We start from the raw sequence: 15631 nt of genomic DNA on the forward strand, positions 1-15631 counted from the left end.
GGCAACTCAATGACTAGGTTACGTACATTATTCTCAAAGACTTCAGAGGAGCTTCAATGCCCAAGACCAGGCCCAGGAGCACCTTGAAACATCTGAAACACTTCAGCATTTGGATAATGACATACTTTTGGGACCAACCCACATTTCTCTTTGGAAAATGTTTCCCCTGCATGGCTGCAGACAACAGATGGATCATATGATCTCTGCATTAGGAAAGATGGCATAATTCTGGCAGACTGTCAGTTGAGTGAAAGAGGCGGATTTCAGATCCTCATTAGGAAAATATACAACCACAAGGAGTGGACTGAATGGCAGAAACTGATCGCTGGCGCCAGCTTTAATAGAAAATACAGCACACTTGCAACATGAAATCTGCTGAGCTGTGGCTGGATCTAGCTCTATCAGGTTTTACATTCTTTTCCCAAATAAATGTGTTCTAAAGGAGACATTCTTTGTAGTACAAGGGCCTCCTGTTTGCCAGGAGGGAGGGGAGCAGAGCAGTGGAGGGCTAAAAGGGAAATTCAAAGAGCTACCAGGTCTAGGGCTGGAGCAGAGTGCAAAGGCTTTGTTGAGTCTTCTCCTTCACTTGCAAAAGTTTCTGTTTAAAGAAACTTTTCTTTCTATTTCTACTCTCTCGGTATATTTTTGGGGGTGCAGATGGCACTTTACCCAGAAACACCCCTTGGAAGAGTAATGCCTTGAGAGGCTGCCTGGAACAGAGGCCAGACAGTGTTAAAGGAATAAAGTAGGTATTTATTGAAAAGGCCTTCAAAGGACACACTTTGGGCAGTACAAGAGCCTGGCTGTGGCTACACCCAGGATGGATGACTTGGCCCCTTCCCACTGCATGGCTCTGGGAAGAAGAAAACAAGGATCAATGCCTTCTTAACACACATTTCCACATGGAAGAAGCCCTGCCAGGCCTCTAAGAGCTTGAGTAGGAAACCCAGGGCACTGTAAAGTGTAATATAGTTTCCCAGCTACACTGGATATGAACAATAATTTCACTGTAATCACTACTCACAGCTAAAGAGAAAAGGACTGGAGCTGCACACCTCCATTTCATTCACCATCAAACACCAAAATATTGGCTGTGGCTTTAGGTCACAACTTTTGTTTCATCAGTGACATCAGGATCTTTATATGACACCTCATCTTAGCCACACAAAATAATGAAAAATCATAAATTATTAGTTGCTTTGAAAATCTTTGCTAAACTATCTTTCAGCGAGATCAAAGACAATATCTATTCCACATGAACCTGAAAAGTTCAAGCAGTAATAGTGATTGCTCTATCTATTCCTGTATCCTTTGTTCCAAAAGTTGGAATCATTAACTAGGTTAAAGACTGCATAGTAAATAAACAATGCTAGAAATAAAAAGAAATATCAACACCTGAATCAACTTCTTCTCTCAGTGCATGTGTTGATGTTGAAGACTCTGCATTCATGGATTTCCTCTTTGCTGTGTAGAAAATCATAAAATGTACTGCTTGTCCTTGATCCCCTGTAAGGCTTGGAGCAAGAGAAGATGGAGCTGGAACTCATAGGGAAAATTATTATCTTTCTTCTGCTTTCAGAGCTAAGGAGAGACAGTTAAACCAACAGGATACTCTTTGTCTCTCTCTTTGAAATTATGGCAGAGGAATGACAAAATCATAAATAGGTCTAGAATCTCAGTGTGCCTGATTATTTGTTTGAGATAAAGTCATGTGTGAAAATAGTGACACCTGTCCTTCTGCAGTGCAACCTTCCCACCTTTGTGTGGGAACCATTCAAAACCCCTCAGCATGGGAGGAGAGGGTCTGTGTCACTGTCATTGTGACACTGAAGCCTTAGAGAGCAGCAAAAGCCACATTAAGATAATATAATGCACTCAACAATTTGAATATGTTGCAGTCCTTGTAAGTATACAATAATGTGGAAAACTGTACTACAAAAGTAAAGGTAACAGAATTACTCCCCTATTTTGACTTCTTCGAAGAAATAGGAATTTTAGGTATGTAAGGACCACTGCACTGGAGTGTAGCTGGTGATCAGCGGAGTGAGTAGAAGCTGCAAATAATTTAAAGGCTTAAACTTCAGTGCCAGACAGACAAAAAGTAATCACTGAAACTAGGACAGAGAAGGGGAAAATCAAAATTTGGATGAAGCACAATTTAAAAAATAATTTATGAATTACACATCTTGAAAAGCTAAAATTCTAGGTAATTGTAGTTGAATATTTTTATTCTGTCAATTCTTTTATTCGGGATATATTGCAGTCACAAGTGTTCATCTCACTATTTGAAACAAGCTTTTTTTTTTTGAGCAGAAGTGAAGAGCAAATAATCTGAACTGATTTTATTTAGCAAATTTTTAGAAAAAGCACCAATTTACTGTATCACAAAAAGAATATAATCAGCACACCTATTAGTCCTTATAAACTATTATTTAATAACTATTAGTCCTAACTCTTAGTTATAACTAGTAGTCCTTAGTAACTATTCTCTTGTATTTCTAGGAAAATCCTGGCTGTCATTGTTGCAGATTAGTAGCATTCAAGCCTAGTAAAACAACAAATTCCTGTGGAAACAGGGACTCAGCATGCACAACAGTCACATTTTAAGCTTCAGTATTTTAGGTATTTTTAAGTTAAAAAAAAAAAAAAAAAAAGAAGCCCACCAAAACTGGAAGTCCAAGTTAATTGAAAGGACCAATAGGATAATATAGCAATTCTTTTTGAGAAGAATCAAAATGAAAAAAAAATCAATCTGAAAAAGAAATCAAAACCACTTTGCCATTACTTTTGTTTAGTAACTCCATGACTTCAAAAACTAATTTATTTTAAAGTTTGTAAAAGAAAAAAAAAGTGTTATTGGACTAAGACTTCACTTATCAAGTTTCATCCTAGAGGGAATTTTTATAGCTGAGTTATAAACCCTCCACTCTTGAGTGTTTATAATGAAATGCTGACAAATGCGATAATAAACACCAATCATGGGGCCATAGTAGCTGATCAGAGAGTGGATTCAAAAGTTTGCAGTGCTATCATAATATTTTGTTCTGTTTCCAGCACTAGTTTTCTTAAACCTCCTTTTAGGTTCAGCAGCTGTAAAACAAGATCAATCTAACTAGAGATTGCAAAATCATTTGATTATTTATACTTCTCTTCGAAAGCTATGAAATGTCTCTCAAATATGATTTCATTTAGTCTTATTTTTCTGGTTTACATGTCTGAATACTAATTGTAACATGATAGCTTCAAGGGAACTCGAATTTCTACCAAAAGTCGGTCTTCAGTGGCCAAAGAGAACATAAACAAACCGGCCTCAGACCAGGGTCTAAAAATGGGCTATGATCAAACAGCTCTAAGGCTTTAAAAAGCCCCTTATTATCTTTTCCCAGAAGTAATTGACACTGTCAGTTTTTGTTCTTAATGCGGTGATAATGGCACTGTGCTTTGGGGAGACCGAGGAGCTGGACTCACTTTGGTGGCAGCAGGGATTCTGAGCAAGGGGAAGAAGGCCTCTCACTCCAGTGGGTGAAATCCAAGCTTTGCTGGAGTTAGCAGCACTTCTGCACTCTGTTCGGGTTGGGGTTTCACTGTCTTCTCAAGCCTGACAGGCTGCTGTACTGCACCGACTCCACAGATTAGAAAGCAGCTATCTTGGGCTGAGGCAAGGATTAGGGGAGAAAGGACCCCACAGTTTTGTTATTTCAGCGAGATGGGATTGCGCTCCAGCAAGAAGCTTGTCTGCAATGTTCCCGTAATTGGCTTATATTCTTACCAATCTAAACTTCCAGGATTTCAACACATCCACGGGAGCCGAGGGATGGCTCAGTATGGCATCTTGCTGTTTCACTGAGCTCTTCATGCGTGTAAGGACATGCTTTGGTTTCAACAGTTCCTTGGAAAAAATTGCATTTAGACTGCTTTTTTAGTAAATCTTCATCAGTTTTGGAAAAGCATGAAACAAACAAACAGACAAACAAACAAGCCCATGTCATCAGGTTCTAAGGTCATATAAATCAATGTGTTTCAGGGGCAGCTCACAACACATCTTGGTATTTTTTCTGTGCTGTTTACATATTGTGCTAATTGGTTTATACCACAACTGCATTTTTAATTTCTAATGTTTTTAGTGTCAGTGGCTCATTTAAGAATGTTACTACTGTTTGTATTGCTACAAAATTTCCAATGATCCATTAGAAATCAGGATTCATAATGCAAGATCCATTTGTATTTAAAAATAAAATGCAACATATCATTTCTGCTTTTCTCTAGCCTCTGACATAAGTATATTAAAAAAAAGAACAGCTTGGATCTTGAACAAATTCCAGTGTTTTGTTATTAAACCAAGAAGAGAAAACCAATAATTTTTGAATTATCTGTTACAGACATGTTTACATTATGAATCTCTTAACTTAAGACTCTATGTGCTATAGAGTTCGAATTTTATCCAATGATATGAGCAAGAAAAATTATGAAAAGTTATATAATCATACTGGGAGAGATAATAGAGAAATTGTGGTAAGAAATGAATATTAAATTGCCTATTTCATTGTCCTTAAAGAATTTGTCTTCATCATTTTGTCTGAGATGATGGTAACTAAAATGAGATTGGGTTATGTGAACTATTGTTGATATTGGAACGTTGCTCATACGTAGTTCCTTCTCTCGTTTTATTTTTAGGAAAAAAAAAAAAAAAAGAAAGAGAAAGAAAACAAACCCCAAAACAACACAAAACCATCTGAGGAGGTGAAACCCCCCAGTTCCTAGAAAGGATCCAGCTGCGCTAACTATCCAACTGCCTCTTGGAAAAAAAAGCATTTTGACAAATGGAGAGCAGATGCAATGTGTGGAGTCAGAGAGGTCAACAAAAACAAGTAGAAAAAGAAACCAGGGAAACAAGTGAAAAGAGAAAGAATATTAGAGCATTAATACAGGATATTAGATCTCTCATGATAATATTAAAGTGAACAGAACGAGGAAAAGAGGAATCACCACAGAGCTGACAAAACACGGGAGAAGAAATGAGACATAGGATCCTAGCTATACCAGCCTGAATTCAGGGTAAATCTTGATTTTACTAATATCACGGTAATTTTATTTAACGAAGATAAAAGCTGTCCTATGAAGCCACGCAGAACCACGGCCCTGAATGCGCAGTTCAATGCGAGTGAACCGGGCTCTGAGCAGGCGGGCTGCTGCCCGTCTGCTGCGAACGCGGGGAGAAATCCAGGTCTTTCCCAGCAGCAGCAAAGGAAGGTGCCAGCAGCAGAGAGAACCGGGGAGGGGAGCTGGAAGGGAGGGCAGAGGCACAGCAAGATGGGTCGGAGGGGCTTCTAGGGGAGAGCCAGGCCCCGCTCCCAGCCCAGTCACGGCCACCTCCCGCCGCTGCCGCTCTCCCGGCAGCTCGCCCCTTCCCAGAGATGCCTGCGGAGGCATCAGTAGGTAACGCTAGACAGAGATCCCCGGGGTGGACCCTATCCCCGTCCCCAGGGTTATGCCCTCCTCAGGCTTCCCCCTTTCCTCCCGCTCCGGCTTTTCAGAACGTATTTAATAATTTTTATTCCTTGCAAAGATGAAACGTGGCGTACGTGTTTGTGCGTGCGTTTGTAAGGGAATGTGCCGTGAGAGAGAAAACTTCTCCTCTTGACGTCCCCAAAACCAAAGCCCACAAACTCACAAGTTTTCTCTCTCAGGAGGGCGCAGACGGCACCCCAGGCCGGCCCCGCCGGTGCCGGGAAGGCTGCAGGATATCTCGGATGGAGGGCATCCCGGGCCGGGCCGGGCTGGGCCAGTCCGGACCGGGCGCTCCTGCTCCAGCTCCCGCCCGGTGCGAGCGACAGCGCTGGCCGCCCACACGCAAGGACAGAGCCGCTCCCGGGAAGAAAATCGTGACAACAAGCGGTTGTATCCAGATGTTCGCCTTCCCTGGCCCCGTGACACACTGCGTGGACTTGGCAGACTGGATTTCAAAGAAAAAGGAGTTGTTGTTTATTTTTTAAAAGGCAGAAAGCGCTGGATTAAAATGCACAGGCCGAGATTTCCCTGGCAGGCAGCTGGGCAGGAACGAACCCGCTGGAAACCCGCTCCGCACGTTGGAAGGGCTCCACTGTCACGGCCCATTCTTTCTCCAAAGCAACAAATTGGAAAGATATTAAAGCAAGCAGGCAACATAACACAAACCAAGGAGCCTCGAACCTTCATCCCCGCCTCCCCCGCCCCCCCTTTCCGTTTACAAAAAATTATAAATATTAACAAGTCTGCAACACACTGAGCATCTCCATCCATCTTCTCCCGAACTCCTCCCGGCCTCAGCGCACGCTTCTCCTAACACTCCTGGGTTTGTATCCCACACCTACACGGTCCTGGCTGCGGTGTGAGAAGCCGAGGCAAGAGCCACGGGTGTGTTTCTCCAGGAGGGAGGCGCCGAGGCCACCTGCTCGCTGCCTCGGGTGGTGCCCGGCCCCAGCCGCATCCCGCCGGGCTCGGGCGCTCCCTAGCTCGCCTCCTGTCTGCTGCATCCGTCCAGGAGCTCAGTCATGAAGGAGATGTACACTATGGCCAGGCGCAAGGTCTCTATCCGAGAGAGCCTCTTCTCGTAGGCGAAGGTGGGCACCTTCTTCCTGAGCCGATCAAACGCCTCGTTGAGGTTGAACATCCTCTTCCTCTCCCGTATGTTAGCAGCCTGGCGCTGGGCGTAGGTGATGACCCGTTTTCTCCTAGGTCTGTCCAGGAGGGAAGCGCTGCGCATCCTTTCCTCTTCCTCTTCTTCTTCGTCTTCGGGATCTCCATTTCCGAAAGCAGCCAGGGGCAAACCTCGGGCCATCCCTTCCCGAAGCGACAGGACTCTGTCCCCGAAGGGAGGCCCGGTGGTGACCTCGCAGAGCCCCAGGCCCCTTCCAGCCCCGGGGGCTCCCTGTGGGCTGCCCAGGGAGAGGTCCGCCACGAAATCCAGCACCGAGGTGCCCAGCAGCCCCTCCGGGCAGGGCACTTGTGGGGCTCTGCCGTGCAGCTCATCCAGCAGCCCCGGGCGCCGGTGGGCTGGGAAAAGGCTGGCTGACATCTTACTTCAGAGAGGACTTATTTTGGTCCCCCATCCCCAGCCCCAGCGACGTTAATATTTATAACCCCCCGGATAACAGGATTAGCAGGACTAGAAAGAGCGGCTGTAAAATTTCTCGCTGTGATGCTGATGAGAGGAGACAGACAATCCCCTCGGGGACGCGTGGATGCTCCCGAGAGAGGAGTCCCCAGCGAGTCAATCCTGTCAGAGCGATCAGGGACAGTTCCTTCTTGGCAAAACCCTCCGCTCTTACCTGCTGAGCACTTTTGTCTCTTCTTACACACCCGCAACCAAACGATTTTCAGCCTCCTTAAAGCCCCCAGGAGCAGAGCCGGGTCTCCACTGGGCTTGTTTTCCTGCTTTCTTTCGGGATCTCTGAACCCCGGGAGCCAGCCTGACAACTGATGTCAGGCAACTGCATGTATGCTTTTAATGATGTCCTGAAGAGGGGACCTGCATGCAGAGGGTCACCGGGGAATGTTTACCCTGTATCCCAGCGCAGTGGGAACTGAATGATAGGACCTCCATTAGCCTAAGTAAGCATTGTAGGGGACCCGATATTGCATTCCCTGTAGTAACTGTTGGAATCGTCTCTTCATTCCCCCTAAATCCCCTTCAACCAGAGTTCAAATATCTTTCCAGTAAAAGGCTGCTTCGTAAATCTCATTTCTGTTCAGGCAATCTCATAGCACTTGTTTTGATTCCTTCCTCCTGCCCGTGAGAGGAGGATAAGCTGGTCCTGCCCAGGGCAGCGGAGAGCACCCTGAGCCTTTGGTACACCTTTGGTAGAGCCGTCCCGGTCCCCGGCAGAGCGCAGAGGAATCAGCTTGAGCGCACGCACTGATAACGCTGGATACATGCCGCAAAACACCGTGAAATGCACATGAACACACACACCCGACACCGCTGAATACCTTTCTTTGATCAAGGTTTCCTTGAGGACAGACGCTGGGGATTGTTTTGCTTTTGTCTTGGGAGACTGGAAGAGGGGCTGCGTCTTCACCCTCCAGTACCATAGGCTCTCCCTAAATAAACAGCCCGGCCCTGGCAATCCCTGGCAGCGTCAGATACACCAAGGTCGAATCTGATCGATTTTCTTTGGCACACGATTTGTACACACAGCTCTCTCAGGAGTGACTGCCCATCACTACTGAGCTGCCTTCTCAAAACCTAATCTTCTCCTTTGTCATGCATTGTTGTCACTCTCGCTTTGAGGCTAATTAGTCTCTAATTTCTAAGGGGATTTCAAAACCGATGAGATCAAAGGAGGTGGATGGGGGCGGCCGAAGGATCCCTCTCCTCGAAAATACTTCCTGTTTGCCTAGAGGACCGCAAACATTTCCCGCCGCGTACCGGGATTTGCCGTCACTGACAACTCAGCGAGCGAACCGCGCGCCCGGTTTCCCGGGAAAGGTGCAGCGGGAAAGGCGCTTCCCGTCCCCGCTTCCCCGGCGGAGGGGAAGGTGCGCGGGCTGCGGAAGGTGCGCGGAGCTCAGGTACGCTGGACAGCTCCGGAGAGGGGCGGCCGAGCCCCGTGGCCGTGGTACCGGCGGGGAACATCGCCACCAGCCCCTCCCTGGGGCCCACGGCCGGCCTCTCCCCGTCCTGCGGCTCGGTCACCGCGCCGCTGCTGCCGGCAGGGACCGGCGCCTCAGCAGCCTGCCTAAGGCTGGGAAACAGCGAGCGACAGCGGGACTGCCTTCATTCTTGCTAGGGCTGAGAGGTTCCTTACCGGGAAGGGAGAGAGCCGCTCAGAGACTTGCTTATTTGTAGCTGGTATGGGGTAATGGAACACCTGGTGAATGAAGCAATGAGGCAAGGAGGAACTGTAAAACTCCTGTTGTGAGAGGTGTTGCCTCTCTTCAAGTAAGTTGAAAATATGTAAATGTTAAGTGTTGTATAAAAACACTCGGAAGAAAGATCAGATGCATATTTATGACTGACCCACAAAGGACCATGACTTATTTGGGCTCCTTTTAGTTGAGGCGAAAAGTATTTAATGTACAGACACGGAGGTAAAAATTAAAGACAAATGCCAGGAAAGACATGTCTCTACAGAACCAAAATTATCATAGAAAGACAACGACTTCAGATAATATATATAAAATTATTATTATTCAAATAAAATAATGGAAAATATTGACTCATCAGCTCTATGCCAAAATTCACATGAATTTACTGTCCTGTAAATACTAATTGGCATTTAGTAGAGGTCAGACCTGACCTTCACCAGGGTATCTTCAGAGAGAAGCTCTTGCTCACCTCTCTAGTCGCAGATTTTTGCAGGACACAAGCTACAAAGACAACCAGGGCTGGAAGAGGTTTATATTGCAAGAACATAAAGGGACAAGCTTTTCTAGCTAATAATGCATCAAAAAGTAATATAACATAAGCCATAAAAATATCAATGCTTCTTAAAGGAAACAATAAAGACAGACTATGACAGGACTGGGAGGTCCTGGAAGAAAATGAAGACTTGCTACCAAGGTGAATCCTCTCGTAAAGTGGATTTTTTCGCTCTTTGTATCTTTTTCTATTCTCCCTTATTTCTTGCAAAAATATTGATTTTTCCCTGATATTAAATATTTTAGATTATATAGAACAAACTCAATGAACAGTAGTACCACTAATATGTGGCACTTTGTTTAATTGGTGATTTTTGTCACTTGAGGGAAAGCATGGAGCTGAGGCAATGTATAATGAACACCCAATGCTGCAAGACACAGATTTTCAGTGCCTAGAAAAAGCAAAAATGTCAGAGAAGCAGAATGAACTATCATAAGAGGCTGCTTTGTTACTCCAGAATTGTCTCAGATCAGATTAGGTGATCCAAAGTGAGTTCTAGATTTGTTTCAAATATGAATGTAGTTTGCTTTATGACTCCTACCTTCCTTCAGCCCTCCCTTATTTTCATTTCACTTGTTTATCAATTAAAAATTTGCTCACAAGGTGCTTAAAAATGCTAAGAACTGAGGACTACAATTTCAAGCCACTGTACAGCTATTTCCAAAATTATTCATCAGAAATATCTATAAAATTATTCTTGATGCTCATGTAGGGTTTGTGTTTAAAACTCAAACCACAACAACTTTTCTGCTTTATTAGCCCAATCAGAAAGCTATATATATATATATCATTTTTTGCCCAGATCTTTTATCACCTCGTGTGATAATTGTCCACAGTATCACCCAGGAAAATACAGCCACTCTGATAACTTGGAATTACTGATTGAAATGCTACAGATTTTAACAGTGACCTGTACTTTACTGGAAAATTCACTGGAAGTCAACAGTGACCCTGAGATGCAGAAATATGTAGGTACTCTCCATCAGATATGACTCATTTAACAAGGACCTAAAAGGTGTTGTCTGCTTTGGAAACAAATAAAGGTTAGATATGCAACGGAGAATAATGTCTATACTTTTCTTGTAGAATGGAAAAAAAAATCTTCTCTCCTTTAACTGATCCATTAATAGTTTGACAGTTGCTGTCATTTTCAAACTCTGGCCTGAATAACAGAAACAGAAGGATTCTGTGGGACACTAATGCAATCTCTTTCAAATTATTGACATTGCAGCTGTCTGATCTTCTTGTTAAACTTAAAATTAAAGTGCCCATGGATCAGAACCATACTACCTCAAAACACCGGACAGTTCCTGTCCTGTTGGACTGACAGTTTGCCTTCCTGACAGGCCAGACAGGATCAGTACAGAATAGATGTGTGGAGATGGGGCCAGCTCACAAGGGAATAGAGAGAGTTTGGACAACATCTCATCCTGACCCTTGGTCAATCTGTGGTGAAGAGGAAGGCACTATGGACACCACTGATCAATTAATACAAAAAGGAAATATCTACACAAACGCTAGTTGAATACTGGTTATTTTGGTGCCAGAAGAATGCTGTAATATTCAAATGAAAACATAGCAAATGTGATTGAATGTGATGTTATGGAAGAGTCACGGAGTCCTCAAATGCATTATGAGGTTAAAGAAGCAGTGAACACTGGACAGTGACTGAGTTTATGTTTGAAGATTTATGTCCGAGTGAAGCTGAGGGAGGCCTAACAAAAGATATAAAATGAATTAAATGGTCAGTACTTTTTTGACTGCTTTACAACAAAACCAGAAAGGAGGAGGCTGATGAAGTCAAGGTCAAAGCTAATACAGACCAGAGGAATCAGTGCTTTGCTGGCTGAAACTTCTGGGAAAGCCTTTGATACACTACAGACAGGTGAAGTGTAGAGAGGTGAGGACAAAGTTATCTCAGCCTGACTTCTCCAGATCTCATTTGTGGAAAGAATTGGTCGACTCCATCAGTTAAGGAAAATAATATAGGTACTAGAAATGGGCTGATATTATCTAACTGCTGGATCTTATCCAAGTAACAAGTTATCATGGAGACATTCTGATTCCCACAGAGATAGGGGCACCTGTAGTAAACGTGGTGGTCCACTTCAAGTCTGTCTCTCCTGAAGGACAGTGAGAAGTTTGGAGATTCCAGCTTCTGCTCACTAGCATGAGCCTAGCTAGAGCCTAGCTCTAGAATTAGCAATGTATGAATAAAGACTAAAAGAAATCCAGTAAAATGCATATCCAGAGTATGCAGGCAAACATAACTGGGTGTATTTGGTGCAGTGATCAGAGTTTGAGTCTGTAAGAATTGTCTGCAATTTTTTTTTCTCTAAATAGTTTACCAGCATAGACAGTTTAAGAATTAACTTTATTCCTTGCTGATGATATATGCATGAGATCTCTGCTCACAAAGCAGGTGAAGTCCAGCTTACTAGTTCAGCAGTGGGACTACTTCTATTCTGAAAACCAGAATAAATCCAGTGAGCCAAAGCTTTACAGTCTGATCCTATCAGCAATTTCAGGCACTGATCCTACTTGCATCTGACTGTATTAATGCATTCCTGTGTCACAGCCTGCCATTAACAGGACTCCAATTTGAATACAAGCATCTACTTACAAAGATCAGGTTTCACAACTTGGCTCTCTCAGACAAAAATGTGACATTCAGTAACATCATTATTCCCTGACACAGGAAATCATTAGGAAAAATCAATATTTTGGGCAAAACTTAATAAAACTAGGTATGCTCTGCCAGTAAAATGCAGTTCATTTTTATTTACAGTGGTATTACACACCATTTGAAGAGTTTAAAGAAGCAACAGTTGATATTTTCCCAAATGATGAAGAAAAAGTTTGCAACTGTAATCTTGGGTAAATCATGGACAAATGAAATGAACAGCTGTGGTTAGGGTGGGATGGGATTCATCATACTTGCAAAGTTTTATGAATGATACTTTTTTCCTTAATCATGACCTTAGGGGTGGGAGGGTTTGAGAACAGGGCATGCATTAAGGTTGGAATGTCAAACTTGACTTTGAATTTCCTGGCTTTTTATCAGCATGCATGAAAAAGTGTAATGCTATTCCAACATAGCTCCTTTAATCTTGATTTTGTTATATCATTTTTTTTTTGTTGAAATGGAATGCAATAAAATGTGCATTCTTTATCTAGAATCTAGATTTTTTCAAAATATTTATTAGAATTATTTAATTTTATTGTTTTATAATTATGTACTAAAGGCATTAATTAATGTTTTTTTTTCTTTTCCACCTCTCACAATTTGTAAAATGCAGGGAAATGTCAGTATTAAATCTATTATTTTTGTGAAGATTTTGCTTATATATCAACAGAATAAATGTATTTTTGATGGATGATCAGATTCATTCTTTTCTTTTTTTATTTTTTGCAGATTAAATTTAATTAAATTTACAGATAAAATTTACAGATTATTTTTTTATAGTTCACAGGTGTATCTCCTGCAACTAGCAAGGGGACTGAACTAAAAGTCATTTACAGAAAACAGGTCTCCTTTGCCAAGCTTCTCAACCATCCATTGCCTTGCTAGCTTCTGGCTATGATATTCTTCTAAGGATATGTAATTTCTTTTCTTCATAGTCCCTCTTAACAGCTCTTAACAGCTTGTGTCTTTGTGTGTATTAATGACAATAGTTTACAATTACAGTACCACATAGTATCTTTCCAACTGAATTTCTATTTCATTCCCATTCAACACATTGGAAACAGCTAATATTATGAATAATGTTTGCTTATTTTTGCTTAGTCATTCACCCTTTTTCTTTTTTTCTGTGGTAAATAAGTCATGAATAAATATAAGATTTAAAATCTTGCTTCTAAAAACATTTCTCATGCTTTAGCAGCTGCCATATCAATATACTTGGTAGATTTGCATTGTTTCTCTTTACAAATGGAAAGCAGGAACAGAACAAGTGTCAAAGAGGCATAGAAGATTTGTGGCAAATAGAACAATAAGGTAAATTGGAATTGAGAGTTTGATTTATCTAGAATTTAACTTCTGGGACCTTTTGTGTTATAGAGATTTTTAACCTTAGGAAGACCCCATTAAAATATTTATCTGTAAGCACTTGGTCCCTCCATGGATGGTATATGACTTTTATATTAATTATATGTAACATGTTCATCAAATAATTTATTAATATATCTCTGGAACATGTTTTTATTAACAATATGGAGTAAGCTTTGATTACTTGCTAACCTAAAAGACTTGATTCTGCAAATGTAATTTTAAAAATACATTCCAGTGTTACTGCTATTAGTCAGATTTTTTTAAAAAGTGAACTACAAAATGAAAATTTCCATCCTGTGTCCCATCATATCATTCCCATGTGTGTCAGTGGCAGGGCTGAAATCTTTAGATCCGTTGTGCTGAGTACTGCCTATGCAGCCAAATCTTCTCCTTCCTCTCAGGATCTGGGGGATGGTAACACACTTTGCCAGAAGATTTCACAGATACTTGCTGGCAGCATCATTCATAAACTCCTGCTGGATGGGCCTGATCCCCTTTGTTGTCCCATGCCATGTGATGGCACTTAGGATGTGATCTGCTCCATGGCCTTTCCCAGAACAAGGTCAGGTGTACTTCCCTGTATCCTCCTTATGACCCTTCTTGTAGACAGTTCTCACATTTGATAACCTCCAGTCACCTGGCCCCTCCCTGGTTAGCCGGGGCAGCTGGTGGATGATGAAAAGTGGCCCAGTGAGCACTTCTGCCAGCTCTCTTGGTGCCCTTGTGTGGATCCCAGCCAGCCCCACAGACCTCCGTGTGTCTAAGTGATGTGGCAGGTTGCTGACCATTTCCCCTTGGATTATGGGGTCTTCATTCTGTTCTCTATCCCTGTCCTCCAGCTGAAGCCTGAGTACCTGGAGAACAACTGGTCTTACAATTGAAGACTGAGAAAAAGAGGCTGGTTACCTTCCTTTCCATGTAGAACATGGTTTAATCTTACTACCTGGACTTCAGCCTTCTCACTTCTGGAGGTCCATGGGTCTTTTCCCCAAACTCCCCCTTCTCACTGCTCTATTTGCTCTCTTTGTCTCTCTGTCTAATCATAGAGCCAATTTTCACTTGCTGTTGGAGCTGTTCAACCCCAGGCCTTGGTCTGGCACAACAATCAGAGCTGCAATAATTTACCATTTTCAAGCGTGAGCGTTACAAAATTTGGCAGCATTAACAGAAAGGTATAAAAAACCTAGAATATTTGAAGCCATATAACTTGTAGTCTGCTCTAGCAGGATAGGTCTTAAATAAGGTATTTGAAAGTGTGCTCCTATGAAAAATATGCAATTTTCAGTATTTTGAAGGATGAGGAAATCAGCTCATTTCCCAATTGCTTTATTTACACATGATAATTTTGACTGGATTACAGTATAAAAGGGATCAATGTCAGTGTAATTGAACTGTAAAATTAATGTTGTTATTAATAATAAAAATATTAACAGCAATATTAAAGTTAATTAAATGGGCATTAGTTATATATATTCTTTTTATAGGTTTAACATTTGAAGGTAAAGAAGCCCAAAGCCATTTTCATAAATCATATATTTTTAACCCATTTGTTTGATTCATATGTAAGTGTGTAGGGACAGAAACGAGCCTAATGTTTTTATAATACCTTTCGTGCTCAACTCACAGTAAAAGCTTTGCCAGCTTACTACATCTTTAATAATCTGTGCCATAGAAAATACTAATTTGTCTAATTTTTCCTTTTAATATTTTTTGTAAGTATGAGATTAAATGTTTTGAATGTTCATGAAGCTGCATTTTCTTTAGAAAATGTTTCAAAGGTGGTGAAAGATGCTCACTACCAGCTGAGATGAGAGAATTTACCATTCAGATAAAAAGAAATATCTTGGGCAAGGTAAGCATTAAACTACTTCAAAATCTTGTGTAAGGTTGTCTTTTCCAATTACATGATCCATTACATTGTAGAGAATTCACATGTAGGTTTTTACATATTATTTGATCTGCCTTTGTTTATTCTCATTAGAACAAAAATAGTATCTCATTTTCAGGAACTTGGTCAGCCTATTAATTGAAAAAAGAAATTTGCATGAAGCTGTGCCATAGACACAATGACACATAGATGGTGCATCTACAGTGCAATTTTATTTGTTTTGGGTAAAAGTAAAACAACATAATAATCTTTTGAGGATATTAGAAATACTAAATGAGTCAAGCTACTTGAT

At 41.8% G+C, this 15631-nt stretch overlaps 1 protein-coding gene across 1 annotated transcript; it reads right to left on the bottom strand.

Moving 5' to 3' along the window:
- Positions 1–5706: 5706 nt before the first annotated feature.
- FERD3L (Fer3 like bHLH transcription factor) lies at positions 5707–7131 on the bottom strand. Its single transcript, XM_064411762.1, has one exon. The coding sequence runs from the start codon at positions 7052–7054 to the stop codon at positions 6488–6490; it is 567 nt and encodes a 188-aa protein (XP_064267832.1). The 5' UTR covers positions 7055–7131; the 3' UTR covers positions 5707–6487.
- Positions 7132–15631: the final 8500 nt, after the last annotated feature.

Source organism: Passer domesticus, chromosome 1 (genome assembly GCF_036417665.1).
Source record: "Passer domesticus isolate bPasDom1 chromosome 1, bPasDom1.hap1, whole genome shotgun sequence".
Taxonomy (NCBI): domain Eukaryota; kingdom Metazoa; phylum Chordata; class Aves; order Passeriformes; family Passeridae; genus Passer; species Passer domesticus.

What these genes read in the sequence shown, in the direction of transcription:
- FERD3L (XM_064411762.1), bottom strand. Translation starts at nt 7,054, where the DNA reads ATGTCAGCCAGCCTTTTCCCAGCCCACCGGCGCCCGGGGCTGCTGGAT.